This window comes from Salvelinus sp. IW2-2015, linkage group LG27, assembly GCF_002910315.2.
Source record: "Salvelinus sp. IW2-2015 linkage group LG27, ASM291031v2, whole genome shotgun sequence".
NCBI lineage: Eukaryota > Metazoa > Chordata > Actinopteri > Salmoniformes > Salmonidae > Salvelinus > Salvelinus sp. IW2-2015.
Window position 1 is genome coordinate 34,154,381 of NC_036867.1, and position 22,229 is coordinate 34,176,609.

The 22,229-nt window shown below is 46.7% G+C and overlaps 1 protein-coding gene across 8 annotated transcripts; it reads right to left on the bottom strand.

Moving 5' to 3' along the window:
* Positions 1 to 271: 271 nt before the first annotated feature.
* LOC111953331 (alsin) lies at positions 272 to 18,843 on the bottom strand. 8 transcript variants are annotated; one of them, XM_070435517.1, is made up of 35 exons: positions 18,755 to 18,843; positions 18,080 to 18,184; positions 17,673 to 17,821; positions 16,493 to 17,481; positions 15,845 to 16,220; positions 14,315 to 14,486; positions 13,987 to 14,083; positions 13,821 to 13,898; positions 12,572 to 12,769; positions 12,271 to 12,442; positions 11,774 to 11,963; positions 11,578 to 11,643; positions 10,735 to 10,897; positions 10,489 to 10,620; positions 10,081 to 10,209; positions 9,865 to 9,888; positions 8,764 to 8,834; positions 8,412 to 8,478; positions 8,021 to 8,211; positions 7,823 to 7,888; positions 7,625 to 7,723; positions 7,283 to 7,447; positions 7,005 to 7,116; positions 6,794 to 6,871; positions 6,516 to 6,649; positions 6,109 to 6,273; positions 5,868 to 5,991; positions 5,435 to 5,592; positions 5,212 to 5,328; positions 4,667 to 4,843; positions 4,376 to 4,421; positions 4,205 to 4,266; positions 3,938 to 4,087; positions 2,650 to 2,746; positions 272 to 2,434 (listed from the first exon to the last, which is right to left on the bottom strand). In XM_070435517.1, exons 2-35 carry the CDS (start codon positions 18,097 to 18,099, stop codon positions 2,396 to 2,398), a joined length of 5,073 nt encoding a protein of 1,690 aa, XP_070291618.1. In that variant the 5' UTR covers positions 18,100 to 18,184; positions 18,755 to 18,843; the 3' UTR covers positions 272 to 2,395. The 8 variants fall into 8 exon arrangements, 7 of the variants coding, with proteins under 7 accessions (XP_070291618.1, XP_070291617.1, XP_070291614.1 ...); XM_070435516.1 differs by having other exon boundaries at positions 10,477 to 10,620; XM_070435513.1 differs by having other exon boundaries at positions 12,217 to 12,442.
* Between the last annotated feature and the right edge of the window lie 3,386 nt (positions 18,844 to 22,229).

The following is a 22,229-nucleotide window of genomic DNA, read 5'->3' on the forward strand; positions in this document are numbered from 1 at the left end:
TGATTTATGAAGTAATTTATTAATCTAAGATTATCTTGCTGCACTGTAAAAGGTTTTGGCTTAAATGTTATTTTTGTATTGTCATTAATTCACCCTCTGCCTCTTTAGCGTTTTAGAAATGGGTCAAAGCTTAGAGGATTGTCAGCAGCACTACAAATATTTACAAAACAGTCACCTTTGGCCTCTAATCTGACTGTTAAAAGTAAAGTAGCTAACCCATTAAACCAAACAGGGAACATACGGACTTAAGGCAAACTTGTACAGAGGCAAATTTCATTTAAAGGGAACTTTGTCAGTTCGCTTTATTGCCATTTCTTTACATTAAGATGTACATTAGACAAAATGTTGACATCATTCCCCTAAAAAAAGAAAAGAAAAGTGCCAACATACAGATCGCTCTCTGTCCAATTGAACACACCTTAACCTGGAAGTACAAGCAGTCACATCTTCCTTCATAGACCATAATGTATGTTATTCAAACAKTTCATATATTTCCTATCATGCAGCACCTCATGTGTTTCAGGTGTAAACAAATATACAGGTAAATAACCAGTCCTTGCCAAAGGAATTATGGGGTAAAATGGAAGTAAATCTTGGAATGACCATACAAATTACAAACAAGCTGAATAAAGACAACCAAATACCAGGTTACAATCAAATTATGTTTAAAATAGCAATTCTTATGTACTGCATGTCCCATCAAACACTCAATTAATAGTTGTAACAACTATATTCCCCAGACTAATAATTCTGCCCAGATTTGAGATAAAAAAAGATTTTCAAAGAACATTGTGCCAATTTGCAACAGGGAAAATTACTTTTGGTAGACTTCAATGTCACTGTCTAACCATCACAATGCCACTACAACATGATCAGCCTCCAACTAGTTGAACAGCGACAGTTTCTTCAGGGTAGTGATTGCCTTGCAGGTAGTAACAAATACTGCATAATACTGTCATAAGTCTGTCTGCATGAAAGGAGCGCACCAAACAAACACATTAACAATATTGCTTCCTGGTAACAGCCTCCATCTGATTTGAGGAACCCCAAACATGAATATTACATGAGCTATGTTGCAGGAAGAGATTTATAACAAAAAAGAAACAGTCTTCTACTGTGTGTTACCCATCAAATGTCAACATTTCATGTAGGTGGCCGAGTGTTCATTTGAATTACAGCTCTGGTGTAGAATAACAAAGTGACCTGAAAAAAACACCTTGTAGCATTATAAATACCATGCAAACAGAGTGGTTATAAATACAAATAACACCGTATGAATGGAAATGTTTTAAAAGGCTAGCAGATGAGGTGCACATTAGCTGGCTGTCATTTAACTGCATTACGTGAGAAACATTAGAGCGTCACCCAACCTCATATCGTCAAAAAAAAACAAAAAAAACAAACAAAAAGAACACAGAGCTGTATATTTCAGATTTTTTCCCAGAACAGTGAACACAACAATAACACCAAAACTGTACCGAATGTGCATTTTACATTTCAACTACAAAACAACTTCAACTGGTGTTGCTCCGAGTGAGCGCCGGCTAGCGCTCCGTACAAAGATCCTCAGATGTCACGGAGGTTCAATCCTTTTRGTGTTTTAAGTGGCATCAATGTGACGTGTTGCGTTGGTCCATTAAATAACATGTGCTTTTGAGGGCTGAGGTCCGATGGAAGCAACAGGTGGCCATCCGATGCGTACTCGTTGCCACCTCGTACTGTACATACCGGACGGTGTCTTGTTATTAGACAGGCTCCAAGTTCAGGGTGAGTCTCACTTGGATTGTAYCGATTCAGTWTCTCTTCATAGACTTRCATTTCACTACCAGAGCTGGGTGACAAATGAGGCGGTTATCATCTCTGCCACTACTATAGTAGTGAATAGGAAATAGCCAGTCATATTCACAACAGTCCGCGATCAAGCTAAAACTCCACTGGCTCGGCGCACATCACAGTAAGCCCCTATTCCAGACGGCTCAAGGAGCAGGTTCCTTCATTCAGGGGCTAAAGAGTCACAAAGCCTATGGACAGATGCACTGGCCAAACTGCCAAAACAGTTTTACAGAGGTCAACCTGATCAATCAAGTAGGTGTACGAGCCTGATGACTTGGTCACCAAAAGGCAGTGGTTAGAGCGYGGAGCTGTGTAGTGTGTGTATTTACGTATGTGTGTGTAAGCGCATGCGTCAGTGTATGTGTGTATGTAAGGGGGAGGGGGTCCTGCTACGGGGGAACAGATGGACAGTCAGCAGCCTGTCTGTCAGTCATCGTGACCCTCCTGTGACGACCCTGACACAGCATCACTCCAAACCTCTCCAATCCCTGCCCTCTAATTGGCTGACTGCCACTTTACATAGAGCTGCTGCAGTGTACAGTACAGAGATTCTCTGTGGTTCTTATGTGGTCTTCTCATGCTGGATCTGATAGTAACACGCCTGACAGACAGAGGGAAATAAAATGAATATATTACACAGAAAGTTAGATTCATTTATTCCCAATGAAGCAGTGTGTTTAAGCGTGCATCGATCACATTAATGTTATGAGTATCTGAATAAGTTGAGTTTGAGTGCATGGTATCTGCCATAGAATGAATGCTGTGTGTGTGTGTGTGTGTGTGTGTGTGTGTGTGTGTGTATATATATATATATACCTTGAGTGTGGTGAACATGATGCCGTGTTCTCCGTGCTGTACACAGGGGTCCATCAAGTCTTCTATCAGACTCACTTCTGACCCCAGGTTCCTGATCCTGAAGAGAAACARAGCCTTGGTTACATAACACAACCAGTCAAAAGTTTGAACACCTACTCATTCAAGGGTTTTTCTTTATTTMTACTATTTTCTACATTGCAGAATAATAGTGAAGACATCTAAACTATGAAATAACACYTATGGAATCATGTAMTAACCAACAAAGTGTTAAARAAATCAAAACATAAAATATGAGATTCTTCAAAGTAGCCACCCTTTGCCTTGATGACAGCTTTGCACACTCTTGGCATTCTCTCAACCAGCTTCACCTGGAATGTTTTTCCAACAGTCTTGAAGGACTTCTCACATAAGCTGAGCACTTGTTGGCTGCTTTTCCTTCACTCTGCCCTCCAATTCATCCCAAACCATCTCAATTGGGTTGAGGTTGGGTGATTGTGGAGGCCAGGTCATCTGATGCAGCATTCCATCACTATCCTTCTTGGTCAAATACCCCTTACACAGCTGTGTTGGGTCATTGTCCTGTTGAAAAACAAATGATAATTCCACTAAGCCCCAACCAGATGGGATGGCGTATCGCTGCAGAATGCTGTGGTAGTCATGCTGGTTAAGTGTGCCTTGAATTCTAAATTATTCACAGACCGTGTCACCAGCAAAGCACCCTCACACCTCCTCCATGCTTCAGGGTGGGAACCACACATGCGGAGATATCATCCGTTCACCTACTCTGCGTCTCACAAAGACACGACGGTTGGAACCAAAAATCTCAAATTCGGACTCAGACCAAAGGACAGATTTCCACCGGTCTAATGTCCATTGCTTGTGTTTCTTGGCACAAGCAAGTCTCTTCTTATTGGTGTCCTTTAGTAGTGTTTTTTTCTTCAGCAATTCAACCATGAAGGCCTGATTCACACAGTCTCCTCTGAACAGTTGATATGTGTCTGTTACTTGAACTCTGTGAAGTATTTATTTGGGCTGAAATTTCTGAGGCTGGTTACTCTAATGAACTTGTCCTCTGCAGCAGAGGTAACTCTGGGTCTTCCTTTCCTGTGGTGGTCCTCATGAGAGCCAAGTGCGACTGCACTTGAAGAAACGTTCAAAGTGCTTTACATTTTCAGGATTGACTGACCATTATAAATAGATTTGTAGTTCTGATTCTAATTGGATAAAAATCTGATTTCTGTGCATCTCTCAGGAACATAGRGTGGGCTGTGTGTTCTCATCGACTTACCGGGCGCGCAGCACCACGTAGAGGAACACAGGAAACAGGTCGTCCATGGACCACAGGAAGTTATCCTCCAGAGATGACATCACTTCCTTTGTGATCTCCTCGAATGTCAGCTGGATCACCTGCAGCTTGTCGGATGGGGTGAACGTTGTGCTGGGAAAAAAATTGCGAAAAACCCCCCAGTCTTAACCAGGTTGAACTACAATATCATAAGAGTGCATGAGACTCATTAATTCACGATGATATAGTACGGCTCTGGATAAAGCGTACCTYATCTGCTGTAAGGTCTCCGTTGCTGAGGCAAAACAGGCGTCTTTTGTGCTGGACACAACCTAAAAAGAGGAGAGACTGTCAGTAAGGACAATTTAACATGTACTTGATGTAATGTGTTAATTCCCCCACAGGAGGGCAGTGTGATTCAGAATGTACTTAGTGTCATACCTRSGTCTTCTCCCCCAGCACTGGAACTGAAACCGGCCAAAACTTACTGAAAGCAAAAAMAGATGCATTTTAACATGCTATAATTACAGTTTTTTTCCAGGTCAGGACCGTCAGGTTACATGACAGAAAAAAAAAAAATGGGGTCCTTTTCATTTAGCCTCGTACGACTATCCTGACCTCGCAAGCGTACATTCTGTTTCGCTACACGGATTCAACAGAACGTAAGGTGGCGAMATCAGTAGAGGCTACTATTTATTCCCAACCTCATTGGTCAGTCCGAGAGAGACTCACTGTTGCACTCCGAGGAAGGCGAGCAGGGCCACGTCTGGCTGTTTGTTGAGGCGGAGGACACACTCCCAGTACACGTCGTCCTCCCTCTCCTTCTCCAGGGCGTACAGGGTGAAGAGAGGGGGGTAGAGACGAGGCAGCAACACSGGCAGGAGTAGAGCAGAGCTACTCACCACACGCCTGGGGAAACCACAKACACAGGACATCATTCAACACACATTCAGGGGCTTAAATACTTCAATTTTTCTTCTGGAAGGAAACAGTATTTAAAGAACAGTGACATGTGGTCTTTTACATAAGACATACTGTAACGTAATCTTCTATAGTTTTGTACATAATCCTCCATAGGTAGCTCCCATTGGACCCTCCACTGCAAAACAGATCCATGATATAGACGTGTTCTCAACCAAATTTACACCAATACATAGCCTACATATTTATCTAGAAGTCATCTAAGACAATGGATTCAGTATGCGACTGCCGTMTAGCCACACCACTGAAGACTGCACTGGCTCCAACCAGGGAGGGTGGATATGCTATGGTCGTACCCAGGTTTGGGGGATTCTAGCTGGGTGTCTGCGCAGTTGGAGTCCTTCTTGTCCTGGGGGTCAGAGGATGGTTCAGGGATCGCTCCACCCTCCTCAGGCAGATCTGGGAACAGGAACCTGAAAGACACAAACATCACACATACATTACATGGCTTAAACAGGCTAGCCTAGGGCCAAACTGAATGGAAAAATAGTATCTAACTGTTTTAGGCAATACACACACCTGACGAGCTGGAAGATGCGGGCCAGGTAGGACATGATCTCGTTGACAGCCTGCAGCAGGAGGCGGCGGTTGGCCCCCACCCCCACGTAGGTCATCCTGTAGACAGCCACCAGGGTCTCCATCAGCCAGCCCAGGGGGTGCAGGGGCGTGTCACACGCCTGTGGGGGGGGGCACAAAATGGAGGACAGTGAAGGTTAATGTGTGAGTTTCAGGATATTCATATTTTGGTGTTAAGTCAGAGGTTAGAACTAAAGAGTAAATCAGTATGAACAAGGACACCTCAGGACGACAGTTCAYACATCTCTTCATGATTATTAGAAAAACAACTTAACCCACACTGAAGGATATTGCTTGTCAGACACTTTGGTGCGTGGGTCCATTGGCTGAGGGGGATTAGGAGGGTTAGTAAGTCACCTGGGGGTCGTTGGCTCACCTTGATGAGGTAACGCCGGATACTGTCATACTTCTCCATGGTAACAGGACCAACATGCTGCTGAGGGATGAACTCCAGACTCTCCAGCGTTCTGTTTTGAGTCCGACTCAGGTTCATCTCCGGGCTGCAACACACACACCAATATCACTTAGACTACTGTACTCTGTGTATGTGTGTGTGAGAAAGAAATAGCGAGTGAGTGTGAGATGGAAGTACTGTGTGTGGACTCTGTTCTCTCTACCTGTCTCTGTGCCGTCTCCTGCTGGTGGTCAAGGCTACAGCGATGTTCTCCCAGGCTCGCTGGTTCTCTCCCTGGCCAGGGGCCTCACAGCCCAGCCTCATCCAACACTCCTCAAACACCACCCTCCACTTCTCCTCCGGACGCACTGCCAGGCGCCCCAGCTTACTGGAGACGCACATACAAGGAATTAATACACTATTTATATGTTCACATACACTTTCACATTCACCGGGTTCATTTCAAAACCTTTTTTCAAGGCATAGATGCAAAAACATGTCCTGCGGACAGACAGCCTTGCAATTTATTTGTACATATATAATTTGTTAAATTTTTTTAAACACTCAAGATCAAAATCTTTGAATATGCTAATCCTCCACCATACTAAAACCAATGGCACAGAGACGTACACAGCGCGGCCCTTGTCCCCGTCTGAGTCGTAGAGGTTGGGTTTGAAGAAGGATCCGGTGACCTTCAGGCCAGAGCCCCACTCCCCGGTGAAGGAGCCCTCAAAGTAGTCCCCATTAGGCATGGTCAGCACACCCTGAGAGATAGGGACAGCAATGTGCTGTATTATACATGTGTCTGCACAAATGTATGTGGCTAYGCGAAAATGTGTACAAGTGCAAGCTGTGTGTGTGAGAGACAGTGTTCAGGCTTGTTTGTGCATCGCTCTTCTTTCACTGACCTTTCCGTTGAGAGTCCAGTCCTCCGAGAACTCTCCTTCATATGTGGTGTTGTCCTCAGATAGCAGCACCCCTGTGCCCTGAGACAGCGAGAGAGAAAAAAAGAAGAGCAAAATGGAGAGGTGATTARCTTCCTCTCCTCTAACACCTTGGCGCTAACGTGCTAACGTTCAGCTAGCGTCAGGAGGAAGAACCCCACTGCCCAGGACTCACCTGCATCTTGTTGTTGTTGAAGGCTCCCTCGTAGTACAGGCCAAACTGGGTTACTATGACGCCCGTGCCCTGCCGCTGGTCATCCTGCCACATGCCCATGTACTTCTCTCCTCTGACGGAACAAAACAGGTCACCACGTAACATCATCAGCACTTCAGATACACTAATACCCTTTTCACACTATCAATCCAACCCCGATCGTACTGAGCTAGCTGGATGCGTAACCGGGCCAGTTCACCGCGGTAGTATGAAAAGGGCGGGCTGGAGCGGTCCACTACCTGGTGATGTCATCAAAGACGCCGTAGCCAGTCTTCTTGTCGTGCACCCATTGGCCGATGAAGACGCTGGGGGAGGAGGAGTTCAGCGTGCCGCTGCGCAGCATCCCATGACCGTGGCGCATGTTGTCCTGGAACGAGCCCTCGTACAACTCACCTGTAGCATACCTGCATAGACYACYGTCACATTGGTAGGATACACAGCYGAAACCCTACAGCCGATGTACACAMASARYRSRSRYKAKWCRKSYMSWCYCYKAAAAAAAAAYAAAAAAAAAYTGATTTTTAACCTTAAGMGCCTTTGTTAAATAACGTTGAACTCCTCACAAAGCCAAACAGACTCACTTGTATGTTCCGATGCCGTGCATCTTCCCTTCTTTCCAGTGGCCTTGATAGTGGTCGTTCAGGTTCAACGTCTTGCTGGGCATAACGTAATCTCCAAAACTACGACCCATAAACAAATAGCAGAACAATGAGAAAWGCCTTTATTTCTGACTACGGTGATTGACACATTGATTTATTGATCGATTTACACTGACTGACCCATCCTCCAGTCCGTTCTTGAACGTCCCCGTGTAAATTCTCCCATCAAGCCACTTCACCATACCCCTGGAAACAAGGACACATACACAACAAGTCAGCGCTTTCCTACAACCCCTCAATTTTCAACTCATTGTGACTGTACGGAAGTGGAACCAGAAGTACCAGGTCCTGATTCCCTCCTTCCCCAGCCAGACCCACCTCCCATTGGGCTTGCCGGCCAGCCAGCGGCCCTCGTAGATGGCCTCCTTCAGACGGCTGTCCTTGTAGAAGGTGTAGGAGGCGGTCCGGGAGATGGGAGGCTCCGCTCTCTGCCCTGCCCCTGAGCCTGACTGCCCCGCCCCACTCATGGCCTGGTCCACCGCCTGGTTGATGGAGCGAAGCCACTTGGCCTGGAGAACACAGGTCGGTTAATAGTCATATTGAAGTGAATTTAGTTGAACTGAATGGGTCGTTACACTTCCTGTCACCACACGCTCCACAAACAGAACCCAACTAGGCAGCTTTACAAGAACCTACAAAGACACAACCACTACATACTTGTAACCTGAGCAGGTGAGTAGTGAAGCCTGGCTATTGGCTAGTGGCCTACCTTCTCCATGGAAGAACAGGCCAACAGGGTGAAGGTCTCCTCAGGTGAGATCACCTTCAGTCCATGCCTGGATGGAACATAGCACAGCTCAGCTGAGGCAGCGTTTCCCCAAACTCGGTCCTGGGGACCRCAAGGGGTGCACGTTTTGGTTTTTYCCCTATCACTACACAGCTGATTCAAATGATCAAAGCTTGATGATTAGTTGAATCAGCTGTGCAGTGCTTGGGGAAGAAAAAKACATGCACCCTTTGGGGTCCCCAGGCCCAAGTTTGTGAAACCCTGAGCTAAGGGGTCTATAACACACCAGTTAAACACTGATTGGGCAGATAGGGTGATTGACAGACAGACTCACAGGCCAGTGTTCTCCTCCGGGATGGGCTCGACCCACAGTGTGGCCAATGGGAAGACGTGGTGGGTGGAGAACTGCAGAAGAGGGAGGGAAGAGAGAGACATCAATTTGSCGATATACTCAGCTACATATAGAGTACACTGGTTCAACAGTCAGGGAAGTAGTCAGGGCACTGGAGCTAACACAGTCACATGACCTAGGAGATGCCAATATGCATGGCACACGGAGAGGCAAGGGCGACAGGGCACGAGGCAGGCCGACAGACAGCACACAAGGTGGAACCGACGGGGACTAAAAACGCTCACTACGTCGTCAAAAAAAAACAAAAGAAAATGTTCTCCTTGGAATTAAACATAAATCAAAAAGGAACAGAAACTGTTTGAGAGAAGTGAACCTGAGACGGCTGATCCTCACGTGTTGTGTCACATGGTTTCAGAGTAATGATAACTAAGGCTCCAAATAGCAAAAACAAAAAATAGTTAGATAACCAAGACACACACGTTGGGAAGACCCGATAACGTCAGTCTTAACTTTTTTAGATTTGTGTTTATATTGACGTCTGTAAGCAGAGTCAACGTGTTGCTATGACTACAACGAGGTCATAGAAGTAGGCAATATACTACAGAGAGCCTTAGTTATTAAAGGTATCAGCTCAGCTTTAAAAACACAGTATCCTGAGGCTAGCATCAGAGGGCAGGGGGCACTGGGCTCGGCTGAGGAGAAGCTGCACACTGTAGAGTGGTGTACAGAACCAGCTCTGGGGCTCCTGATGCTCAGGAGCAGTTGTATTAGTTAAAGCCTGAGGGAGAAGGCAGAGAAGGTAAATAACCACCATTCTTTACTCTTTACTGTGAGCTTCAAGAAATCAAGGCTTATTCCAGCCAGGTGTTAGTACACCATATGTGCATGAAGAAGATCAGAAAAACTGTCTGTCTGTCTGTGTGGGTGTTATTTTAAGCTGTGAAGCCGGTGTTTGTGGTTTAGGACAGGCAGAAGGTGCCTAAAGAGCTGCTACATCAAACCTACGTCCTAAGCCAAGCCCTGGCCACACAGGGGCGCTGCATTGACTAGGGGTCAGTACACTGGCTGCTGCTGCATACTTACAAGGCTTTTATAGGGAACCACGCCCTGATAGGACAAAGACAAACACACAACTTGATAGGAGTKAGTCAACACACCAGATATATTCATATCAAATGCTCTGAGGGTGTTAAAAACTAATAAAAGAAAAAAAATAGTGAATGAAAGAACGAACGAACTGAAAGGACATTGGCACCTTTGTAAGAGCCAGCTGTAAGAGCTGTGAAAAGCTGCGTTTACCTGAGCGTGGACGAGTGCATCGTTGAAGAGGATGAACCAGTTGACAGAGAACCTTCCAGAGTTCTGTAGCGTCAGGGCCTTGTTACTGCTCTCACAGATCAGCCTCCGGRGGGGKTTACGCAGGGAATCCTYGAACAGGATSGCCAGGTGAWATGGGATAAGAGGTTGGTAAACTGGAGATWTTGGYCTGAATAAAASKTCWTKTACCCYTTTCACACTARGGAGCKAAACCGAACCAAGCTGTACTSTGSRGGCCTGYTTATAKATCCACCATAGRTGCRGGAACCWTGCTTYYAAGGACAARGRGAAAAMAAAARAWCTGAGCGAGCACAGTARMGTTGYCATTGGCTCAATAGTGTGAATCTGGCACTGATTACTGTGGTCAAACCAACTGACCAGGCCACTGACCGTCATCTTGCCAGGGAAGCTCTTCCAGAAGTGGTARGTGTACTCTGCCTCCTTCCTCCTCCTCTTCAGATGAAGAGCCAGGGCCTCAAACTTAGAGCAGCCYTCCTGCAGCTTCTGGTAGTCCACTGAGCTCTAGAGAGAGAGAGAGAGACACACACAAGAAAGTGAGAGTATGTATGAAGGTGTGTGAGCATGCGTGTGTGTGTGTGTGTGTGCGCACGCCCCGGTCCTAGTTCCTCCACGTACCACCTCGAAGCAGGTTCCCAGTTTGAGCAGCAGCCTGCCATACTCGTGAAGGTGTCTCATGGGCAGGTAGAAGAGAGTCACCAACAGGTCACTCAGAGGAATGTTCTCCTCGCTGGACTCTGCCAGCCGCTGCAACAGCTCTGGACACTTCCCAAAGAATTCTCTGAGCAGAAGAACAGAAGATGGTGGAGGGGATGGAGGGAGGAGGGGATGGAGGGAGGAGGATGGGGAGGAGAGGAGAGATGGAAAAGGAAATAAGAGATTTCCTGTTTTAATTCAGTTAAAAGTATGAGAAGGGTAATTCAGTCGCTCTTAGTTGAAGCCTTGATGAAGAAACACATTGGTTTATGATTAAGCAATATGGCACCTCGGGGGTTTGTGGTATATGGCCAATATACCACGGCTAAGGGCTGTTCTTATGCATGACGCAACACGGAGTCCCTGGATACAGCCCATATACCACAAACCCCCGAGGTGCCTTATTGCTATTATAAACTGGTTACCAACGTAATTAGAACAGTATATATATATATATGTGGTATTGTCAGCCAATCAGCATTAAGGACTCGAACCACCCGTTTCATAATTAAAAACAATCCATAAGAATTAATCCTTTGACTTTTCCCTTTCCAATTAAAGCTGCATGAGCTTCCTGAGTCTCGTGTGCAGAATTACGAGGCATCAAACAGCTGTCCTCTGACACAGGCCTAGGTCAATGTTAAGGATAATGAGCACACAGGCCTAGGTCAATGTTAAGGATAATGAACATATAGTATAATGGGCACACAAATGGTAAGGATAATAAGCTAGGGCTGCTAGATGTCCTAGTGTGTGTACACTCACAGCGAGGGCTTGGCCAGAGCCTGGAAGCCCCCCATCACCAGGAAGTTACCCACAGAGCAGCAGTACCTGGCAGGGAGCGATGAGGGGGAAGGAACGGAAAGAGATCATTATACGCGCAGAACTGCATGTAAAACAACCTATTAAAAACCAGTGGGAGTGTCAGACATTGTGCGTTTTTGTACACAACTGTACATACTCATTGTATGTGTCCAGGAAGATGCTGGCATGCTCCAGCATAACCAGGCTTTTAAACTCCCGGCGGCGGCGCAGGTTGGCGGTGAGGGAGGCAGAGTGCTGGCCAGTCAGGTGACATAGGTGGCTATAACACCTCGCCAGGCTCCGTAGCAGCACTGTGGACGCCGGGCCTAGAGCTGTACTCAACGACTCTGAGGGGTAGACGGAGAACACATCCCACATACACACACCTGTTAACAAACACATCCAACAGAATCCAACCTAATACTTACTAATTTACTCTATTCCAGCACACGGTTAACCAAAAGTTACAGGTATAACATTTAACAAAATGTAAGCTTTATGCCAGATCTTTTTGAACGAAGACCGTTCACTTCTTTGTTTTTGATTGGATAATGGTTWCCATTATAATAAAACTCATCCTTCCTTCTCTCTCTCCCTAACCTCTGACCCATGGCCTCTGTCCAGCGGAGCTGTAGCGGCAGCAGTAGTCCTCACCCAGGTCCAACAGAGGGCGCAGTATGTGGTTCTTCACAGAGCTCAGCTTGCAGTAGAACTTCCTCTCGGCAGCAGCCAGCTCGTGGAGGCTGGCGCTGAAACCCATGACGTTGCGGTCGGCTAGCGCCACGCAGCTCTGGCCCCCCGCAAACACGCCGCTCACGTAGCCCAACTAAAACACGGATACACAAACCCACACACACCACCGTCAGGCCAAATGTCAGTTGAAATCACAAAGCAGATGCTGACTACACTAAAAACGTTCAGTACAGTGTGTGTGTGTGTGWGACCCACTACTCACGTTCATGCAGAAGGGGAGCAGCACTGGTTGCTGGGTGTAGCTGTACCCCTCTGTCTGGTCCTGGGGTGCGTCCTGCGCCCCCTCTKTGACCTGCTGTCCGCTATAGTAAAGGATGGGCTGGTAACAGTCCCCATCGGCCAGGAGGAGGGTGTGCTGCYCCCCCGCACCCACGTCCCATACACGYATCCCCTCAGACAGCTACAGGGRCACAKCAGGGACAAACAGAGCAGATCAGATCACCGTACATACAGCCTTTTGTGTTGCGCTAGGCTTCTACAACTCGGTGGCCTTGTGGTTAGAGTGTCCACCCCGAGATTGGAAGGTTGGGAGCTCGATCCCCGGCCGAGTCATACCAAAGACTGTAAAAATGGGACCTGACGCGTGCGTCTCTTCTTGGCAATCAGCTTTAAGGAGATAGATTGAAAGGAAGGCTCTGCGATAAGACTAGTGTTCTGTCCAGGGGGTGTATCTGTACATAAAGCTGCAGATAAAGGAGATATGAACAGTTGCGTCTTGCACACACCAAGGCTACTCACGCTTATACAAACAGTCCTGCACAAATGAAATAGCTATATATATATAAAAGTATATATATAAATATAAAAATATAAATATATCCTATGATTTGCGATCACTGTAAGCAGTGGAGGGTGCTTTCCATTGAGACCCACACCAGGGTGTCTCCTGTGTTTTATGTTAAGGTAGTCTTATTGTTTCCATCAGGAGACTTGTGGCGAGCAGAATCAACAACCTCTGCTTCATTCAAGACCGGTTGCTTCGTGAGAAGGTGTTCAAGTTCACAGTTAGCCATTGTTAGTTAAATTAAAATCCCAAAAGAACCCAGGGCCTTGCCTTGGTGCCAAGTCAGAGCAGGGCCGCTGGAGCCATGGCCCAGTGAGACGCGGGAGCCGGCGAGCGTAGATGGAAACAGAAAAGTCTCAGCCTTTCGGGGTAAAACACTGGGATAAATCCCCAGTGGAAATGTGGCGTTATTGTTCTACGACGGAGAGTGCTTTAAATCGCTGTTGCAGAGTTTATTCATGTGGGTATATAGGTTAGCAGTGTTTCTCCMAAGATTGTTTTCAGCAGCGGTGGCAAAGGTAGCGGGGAGCCAAAGAACACCCCTCGCATGCATTGCCCAGCGGTGGGGCGTCGCTGCTGAATGAATAAAGGAGGAACACTGGGTTACTGTGTGGTAAAGATAACTGTATGAGCAACAGTTTCCTCAATTAAAGAAACACACTCTTACCGTGGCAAGGCGAGGGATAGTAGTAGGTGACGCCATGTGTCCCAGCTGGCCAGAGCTGTTACTACCCCAGGAGAAGACCTTGAACACACACAAACAAATGTTCACACAGTTGGGAGGAATCCCTCAGACTCAGATTCCCATGAGGAGTGATAATGTAGTTCCTGACCTGGGACTGTGCAGTCAGGGCCAGGGAGTGATGTGCCCCAGCAGCCACAAGCACCACCTCCTTACTGCTCAGACACTTGATGCACAGTGGCTGCAGCCTGCAGGTCAGAAACACCTCTCAGTCAACAACCAGGGCCAAAGCATTTCAGAGTAGGAGTGCTGATCTAGGATCAGGTCCGACCTGTCCATGTAATCTTATTTATCTCAAAACCAAACAGATCCTAGATCAGATTCAGTGCTCATACTCTGATGCTTTACTGGTCTACACAACTGTCAATCATGGTTCTCATCCCCCAGCCCTCGGTGATTGATGTAGAGTGGACACTGACCTGGGGAGGTTGTCCCCATGGCCTAGCTGGCCCTCCTCGCCCCGCCCCCAGCTCCACACCTCGGTCTGCAGGGAGGGGAGCAGCTCCCCCGCCTCTGGGAGCCCTCCCACAGGGGTGAGGGGCACCGCTCGCACCCTGGGCCGGCTGGCCCTCCGCAGCAACCTGGGAGACACTACAGATGGAGACAGACCCATATGTTTCTTAAATTTTACATTTTCTACGCTTCCTCTCAAACCATGTTCAGTTACAGCGGTCAACTGCAGTTAATGTTACGGATGAAGTCCTCTCTGTTCCACAGGTGAGTGTAAACAACTGTAAAGAAATGCTCAGGATGACTGGTTTAGTCATGGAGTGATCTTCATCTACTCTGGAAATACAAAACATTTCTAAGCCCCTGCAATAAACCAGAAACACAGCATCCTCCAGACGACGAGGCAGCGAGCCCAGCCGGAGCCAGGTCCCGTACCACAGTAAGAGTATGAGAGGGACTGTTGATGAGGACAGACAGACCGAGACGTCACTGGGGAGGCGTGGGTTAGTTGCTCCCATAGAGAGAGCCATCTGCCAGCCCACAGAGAGAGCCATCTGCCAGCCCACAGAGAGAGCCATCTGCCAGCCCACAGAGAGAGCCATCTGCCAGCCCACAGAGAGAGCCATCTGCCAGCCTAGAGGGGAGCGGTGAGCTGTCTGTCCCCTTCTTGGCTGCAGCAGGGAGCTAATAATAATCATTTGGTGGGTGTTTTCATTTGTCCTGTTTCACAGGACATGTACAAGCATGTATTATACCCATGTGTCAAATTATTTTCTTGCATATCCAAAATCCCCTTAAGACACCCTCGGAGAGCTAGGGACAAAACCTACCTTTCAGCTGTCACCCTACCAAAGTGACAATAGAAGATTCCTCCGTTACTGCAGACCCTACCACTGTGACTGTTTCTCAAGCGATTATTAGGCCATCTTGTCCTCTCCACCACCCCCCTTCTCCCTCACCCTCTCTCCCGCACACACAGATTTAAAAAATTCACACCGACTTCCTCAGCTCTCTCCTTCCCTCACAGACTTTCGCTCCCTTCTTCTCCATCTTATTCTCTCACCCTCCCCTCTCCTTATTCTCTAACCCTCCCCTCTCCTTCCATCCCTCCCTCTCTCTCTCCTTCTCTCCTTCCTTCCTTACTGCAACCCTTCTAGTTAAGTCCTCACATTAATATGGGCTCACATTCCTCTATGGCAGAGTGCTTTAATCTCAGAACAATAACCACCGTTCACTGACTGTAACCCACATAATGTTACACACACAACGTTACACACACAAGAGCCATGAAACACCACACCGAGACAAACGGTGAGCCTTCACAGCAATCCCAAACATACTGCATAGTACTGTAGTTCAAATGGACGTTCCATATGTTCGCAGGCTGGATAAGTGGGGACACACACACGCATACTTACACATCAGAGTATAGGAGGAAGATAAGAAGGATAAGAGGCGATGAGCAGAGGAGGAGGATAAGAGACGAACAGCGTATCTACCCTGAGAGAGGAGTCCAGGCAGAGAGAGACGTCGACTCAGGCCCTCGGCTTCCTCCTCACGGATATCCCCCGTGCTGCAGCTCTTCTTCCCCTGCATGGACTCTTCCAGACGCACCCGCTCCTCCGCGGGTCCCCCTGGAAACCCCCCGGGTACTCCACCGGGTATTCCACCGGGTACTCCTGCTACACCCACAACCCCAGGGTAGTAGTAGTTAATCATCTTCTTCAGGGACAGAGCCTCGTAGGTGGAGACCACTCTCTCGCCCACGGCGGAGGCACAGGATGAGACCAGGCTGTTGAGGGCAGAGCTGGTGGTCACTGGCATGACCCCGGGGATGAGGTCAGAGGTCAGGAGGTCAAGGCTATCTGCTGGGGGCTGAAACAAACACAGGGTGCATTAGGCAACACACAAGAAAACTGACAGAAACAGGAAGACTTCCTGGACCTATAAGAAAAGCACATTTTAGTTTTCCTTAATAAAAATGTTTTACCTTTGCGTGCCTTAATGAACACGACCCAGGAAACACAGCGTGACAGCTTATTGTCACTTTTCAAAGACCTCAAACTACAAGAAAGTCAGTTTGTCACCCACCAAGTGTGAAAAAATGGGTAGCTTCAGGCTTAAAGCATCAACTCATCACTACTAACCTGAAAACTTGCTCCTGCTATGGTCATCTTGGCAGTCTCCTCAGCCAAAGAGGTGTCAGACAGTTTCTTGAGATATTCTTTCACTGCCTGATCATCAGGGTAGGGGGAGTTCCGGGACCCTGCACCCCCCACACCAACAGCTCGATCAGAGTCTGTCCCAGCAGCAGAGATGTCAGTGTCTGTGGTGGTTAAGACTTCCCCATTCTGTGCCACTGTCCTCCCCCTCTCATAGTCTGTATGTTCTGTTATGGAGGGATGGGGACCTGGCGCTGAGTCCGAGGTATGAGAGGAGAGGGGCTCTGAAGGGGAGCTCTGAAGCCCTAGTGGAGGGGACCTTCCAGGCCCCAGCCTGGCTTCTCCCTCAGCCAGCAACTCCAACCCTAGGGGGCAGTAATGACTATCTGAGATAATGACATGGTCCTCCTTGTCCGTCATGGTGTAGAGCAGCTGGTTGCACTGGCCACACTTGTCTGGCAGGGGCCGCCGGGACTCCTGAGGGGGTAGGCAACGCACCAAGGCAAGGCTGTGGAAGGCCCCACAGGCCACCTGAAGGACGTGTCTGCCCACCAGGTGCTCCACCTTTTGGGGCTTCCAAACGGGGAAGACGGTGGTGACCAAGCCCAGCTGGCAGCCGCTGCCCCAGGCCCACACCTCGTGCTGGGCAGAGAGAGCAAGGGAGTGCTGCTCCCCGCAGGCCAGCTCCAGGACCCGGATGGTATGGGGGGGGCTGGTGTCGGGGTCCATGACAGCCACTGGAGTAGGGTTGGGGACTACAGTGAGGCTGGACAGGCCACACTGGCCGAAGGAGTTCTCCCCCCACATGTGGACCCCGCCGTCCTCGGTAAGCGCCCCGCTATGGAAGCTGCCCGCTGCCACGGCGACCACGCGCTGGCCACTGAGAGCGCTCTCTAGGACAGGCTTCAGGGGGCCCACCTCCGACACCTGGCTCTGTTTCCATGGGAACTCACCGAAGCTGTACACCTGCCCACCTAAATACATCACAACACAACATTCCAGTCATTAGACAAGAGGATCTGTTAGAAATGATTGCCAGTAGTATGTGTACATCAGTAAACAAACCCAATGCAAAATAAATTAATATTTTAATTATAGATCAAGCAGGCAAATCATAAATGTCAGAGTTTTGCCATTATATCAAAGTCTGTCCATTGACTCTCACCCTCCACCAGTAGAACCCCATGGCGTGTCCCCAGGGCAGCCTGCAGCACAGGCCTGGACAGGAGCACTCTCTCTGGGGTGACACTATAGGAGTAGCCCTTCCAGGTGTGGAGCAACCCTCGCTCCCCTGAACTGTCCTCCTCACCAGAGCTGGAGAACACATGCAGAAGTAGACAGTCAGTCAGACATTGACAAGTCATGTCTCAAGGATTCTGAACAACCACACAGATAGAGACATTGTTTTTGAACTACCAAGACAAAACATGCCCTGGAACAGAAGATACAGTAGCTAGCTAGAGAAACAACAAGAGCTTTGTGAGGGCATAGACTTACATGAAGAATATTATGAGTTGTCATATGATGATCACATAACATTRATTGACAACACCTTACCTAGGGGCTACATACCTTTTCCTCTGGGACTCCATCACTTAGATTTGTCCATGGCAATGCTGATGCATAGACTGGTGAAACTCAACTTGAAAAACTCCAAATCCGTTTCTAAATTCAGCCCTGTATTGAATACGGTAAACAACATTAGACAACTTACAAAAATGACTAGCTAATGGTAACACTGCCTAACTGAATTGCATACAGACCCTACAGGTAGCTAGGTGGCTTCAAAATAACCAGCACGAGTGACGGTACGAGAAAGCTTGTGTTGTTGTTGACAGGAGAGAGAGAGAGAGATTTTCTTTTCAAGGTTTACATAGCTAGCTGTCAATCATGTGGGAGTGACGTAAACTAACTAACACTGAACCCCCCTATTTGAGTAGCCAGCTTAACTAACGTTAGCTAGATACTGTTAGCTATTTATTTGATGAAATATTATTTTCAGCCCATTAGCTAATGCGTTTGCTTGGAATGACGCAACTAGCTAGGAGGATTACGTCATGTCTTAATTACTAGATGCCTACAAGAGCCTTTGACTGTCTCAGTACTGTATTGACTTTGTTATAGTCTCCGTATAACTAACGTTAAATAGCAACTCGGAGCTGACATGTATCCTTCCACTTGCTCCATGTACTGTAGCTAATAACCATGTATTATGTACAATCTGAGATACAATTGTCTTTCACTTACCGGTCCCCCGACCATGTCCATTTCTTCATAAACCTGTGAAATGTACAGCGACTGAGTCATGCAAGGGATTAGCTGGCTAGCTAATTGCTATCCTTTTTATTTTCGCTTTGTCGTTGTGACCACAAGTGGAACGGAAGCCGAGAGTCCTCAAAGCGTGCCTATTTTCTTGCCTTTAAAAAAAATGATGATTACATCGATTCTGTCAAGTAGCTTAGCTTTGTTAGCTATCTATTTTGAAATACACCAGATATGGAATTCTGCTGTTTTACTCTGTGATTTCCTATTTGATTAATGTGTGTCAATGTCAAGGTGAAAAACGGGTGCAGGTACAAGGTGCAGGTAGGTGATAAATCATTGAAAGTTTTTTTTCTCCAATTTGTACATTTTGGAAGAAATATAGTTGCGAGCAGCAATGATTGGGGTCCACAGGATGAGAAAGAACAATATCAGTTGGATAACAAAGCAAGCACTCTATCATGTAAGAACTATCTTTCTTTATGTGCAATCAGTGAAAACATTATGATAAGTATTTTTAGATTTAGAATATGTGCTAACTTGCATCTATAGGTACAGTGCAGTCATATTTGAATGACTAAATACAAAATCTGGAGTGACATACAGTGGGAAGAAAAAGTATGTGAACCCTTTAGAATTACCTGGATTTCTGCATAAATTGGTCATAAAATTTGATCTGATTTTCATCTAAGTCACAACAATTGACAAACAGTCTGCTTAAACTAATAACACATAAACAATTATAATTTTTCATGTCTTTATTGAACACACCGTGTAAACATTCACAGTGCAGGTTGGAAAAAGTATATGAACCCTTGAATTTAATAACAGGTTGACCTTCCTTTGGCAGTAATAACCTCAACCAAATGTTTTCTGTTGTTGCGGATCAGACCTGCACAATGGTCAGGAGAAATTTTGGACCATTCCTCTTTACAAAACTGTTTCAGATCCACAATATTCTTGGGATGTCTGGTGTGAACCGCTCTCTTGAGGTCATGCCACAGCATCTCAATCGGGTCGAGGTCAGTACTGACTGGGCCACTCCAGAAGGCACATTTTCTTCTGTTCAAGCCATTCTGTTGTTGATTTACTTCTGTCTTTTGTGTTGTTGTGTTGTTCCATCACCTAACTTCTTTTGCGCTTCAATTGGCAGACAGATAGCCTTACATTCTCCTGCAAAATGTCTTGATAAAGTTGGGAATTCATTTTTCCGTCGATGATAGCAAGCTGTCCAGGCCCTGAGGCAGCAAAGCATCCCCAAACCATGATGCTCCCTCATAACACACTGTGTGCCCTCAGGCCCCTACTCCGCCACTACCACCTATCTACAGTACTAAATCCATGTGTATGTATAGTGGATATGTTATCGTGCGTGCGTGTGTGTGTGTGTGTGTGTGCGTGTGTCTGTGCCAATGTTTATGTTGCTTCACAGTCCCTGCTGTTCCATAAGGTTTTTTATCTGCTTTTTAAATCAAATTTTACTGCTTGCGTCAGTTTCTTGATGTGGAATAGTTCCATGTAGTCATGGCTCTATGTAGTTGTCACGACTCCCGCCGAAGTCGGTCCCTCTCCTTGTTCGGGCGGCGTTCGGCGGTTGACGTCACCGGTCTTCTAGCCATCGCCGCTCCACCTTTCATTTTCCATTTGTTTTGTCTTGTTTTTCCGCACACCTGGTTTACATCCCCTCATTACTCTACGTGTATATTATCCTCTGTTCCTCCCATGTCTGTGTGTGGCATTGTTCGTTTTGTTACGTGTGTGACGCTTCAGGCTGGTTTTGCGCCGGGTATGGTTGTACCCGTGGTTTTGTATTTTGTACCATTTTGTGTAATTTACATTTACATTTAAGTCATTTAGCAGACGCTCTTATCCAGAGCGACTTACAAATTAATAATTTGTGCGCATTCGCTTTTTTCCCTTGGGCCGGAGTGTTGTGACGCAGTTGCGTCCGGCTGTTTTCCTCTGCCTGAATAAAGTGTGCCTGTTCACTCATCTCTGCTCTCCTGCACCTGACTTCCTTCGACCAGTTGCGCACACTCTGACAGTAGTACTGTGTGCCTCCCATAGTCTGTTCTGGACTTGAGGACTGTGAAGAGACCTCTTGTGGCATGTCTTGTCGGGTATGCATGGGTGTCTGAGCTGTGTGCCAGTAGTTTAGACAGACAGCTCGGTGCATTCAACATTTCAATACCTCTCATAAATAAAAGTAGTAATGAAGTCATTCTCTCCTCCACTTTCAGCCAGGTGAGATTGACATGCATATTATTCATATTAGCTCTCTGTGTACATCCAAGGGCCAGCCATGCTGCTCTGTTCTGAGCCAATTGCCATTTTCCTAAGTCCTTTTTTGTGGCACCAGACCACACGAGTGAACAGTAGTCAAGGTGTGACAAAACTAGGGCCTGWAYMACCTGCCTTGTTGATAGTGTTGTTAAGAAGGCAGAGCATCGCTTTATTATAAACAGACTTCTCCCCATCTTAGCTACTACTGCATCAACATGTTTTGACCATGACAGTTTACAATATAGTGTTACTCCAAGCAGTTAGTTTAGTCATCTCAACTTCCCCAATCTCCACATGATTTATTACAAGATTTAGTTGAGGTTTAGGGTTTAGGGTTTAGTGAGTGTTTTGTTCCAAATACAATGCTTTTAGTTTTAGAAATATTTAGGACTAACTTATTCCTTGCCACCCACACTGAAACTAACTGCAGCGCTTTGTTGAGTGTTGTAGTAATTTCAGTCGCTGTAGTAGCTGACGTGTATAGTGTTGAGTCATCTGCATACATAGAAACTCTGGTTTTACTCAAAGTCAGTGGCATGTCGTTAGTAAAAATTGAAAAAAGCAAGGGGCCTAAACAGCTACCCTCGGGAATTCCTGATTCTAACTGGATTATGTTTGATAGGCTTCCATTAAAGAACCCCTTCTGTGTTGTTAGATGAGTAACTCTTTATCCACATTATAGCAGGGGGTGTAAAGCCATAACACATACGTTTTTCCAGCAACAGACGATGATCAATAATGTCAAAAGCTGCACTGAAGTCTAACAAGACAGCCCCCACAATCGTTTTATCATCAATTTCTCTCAGCAAATCATCAGTCATTTGTGTAAGTGCTGTGCTTGTTGAGTGTCCTTTCCTATGAGCATGCTGAAATTCTGTTGTCAGTTTCTTTACTTTAAAATAGCATTGTATCTGGTCAAACACAATTCTTTCCAGAAGTTTACTAAGGGTTGGTAACAGGCTGATTAGTCGGCTATTTGAGCAAGGGGGCTTTACTATTCTTGGGTAGTGGAATGACTTTAGCTTCCCTCCAGGCCTGAGAGCACACGCTCTCTAGTAGGCTTAAATTGAAGATGTGGCAAACAGGAGTGGCATATCGTCTGCTATTATCCTCAGTAATTTTCCATCTAGATTGTCAGACCCTGGTGGCTTGTCATTGTTGATAGAGAACAATATTT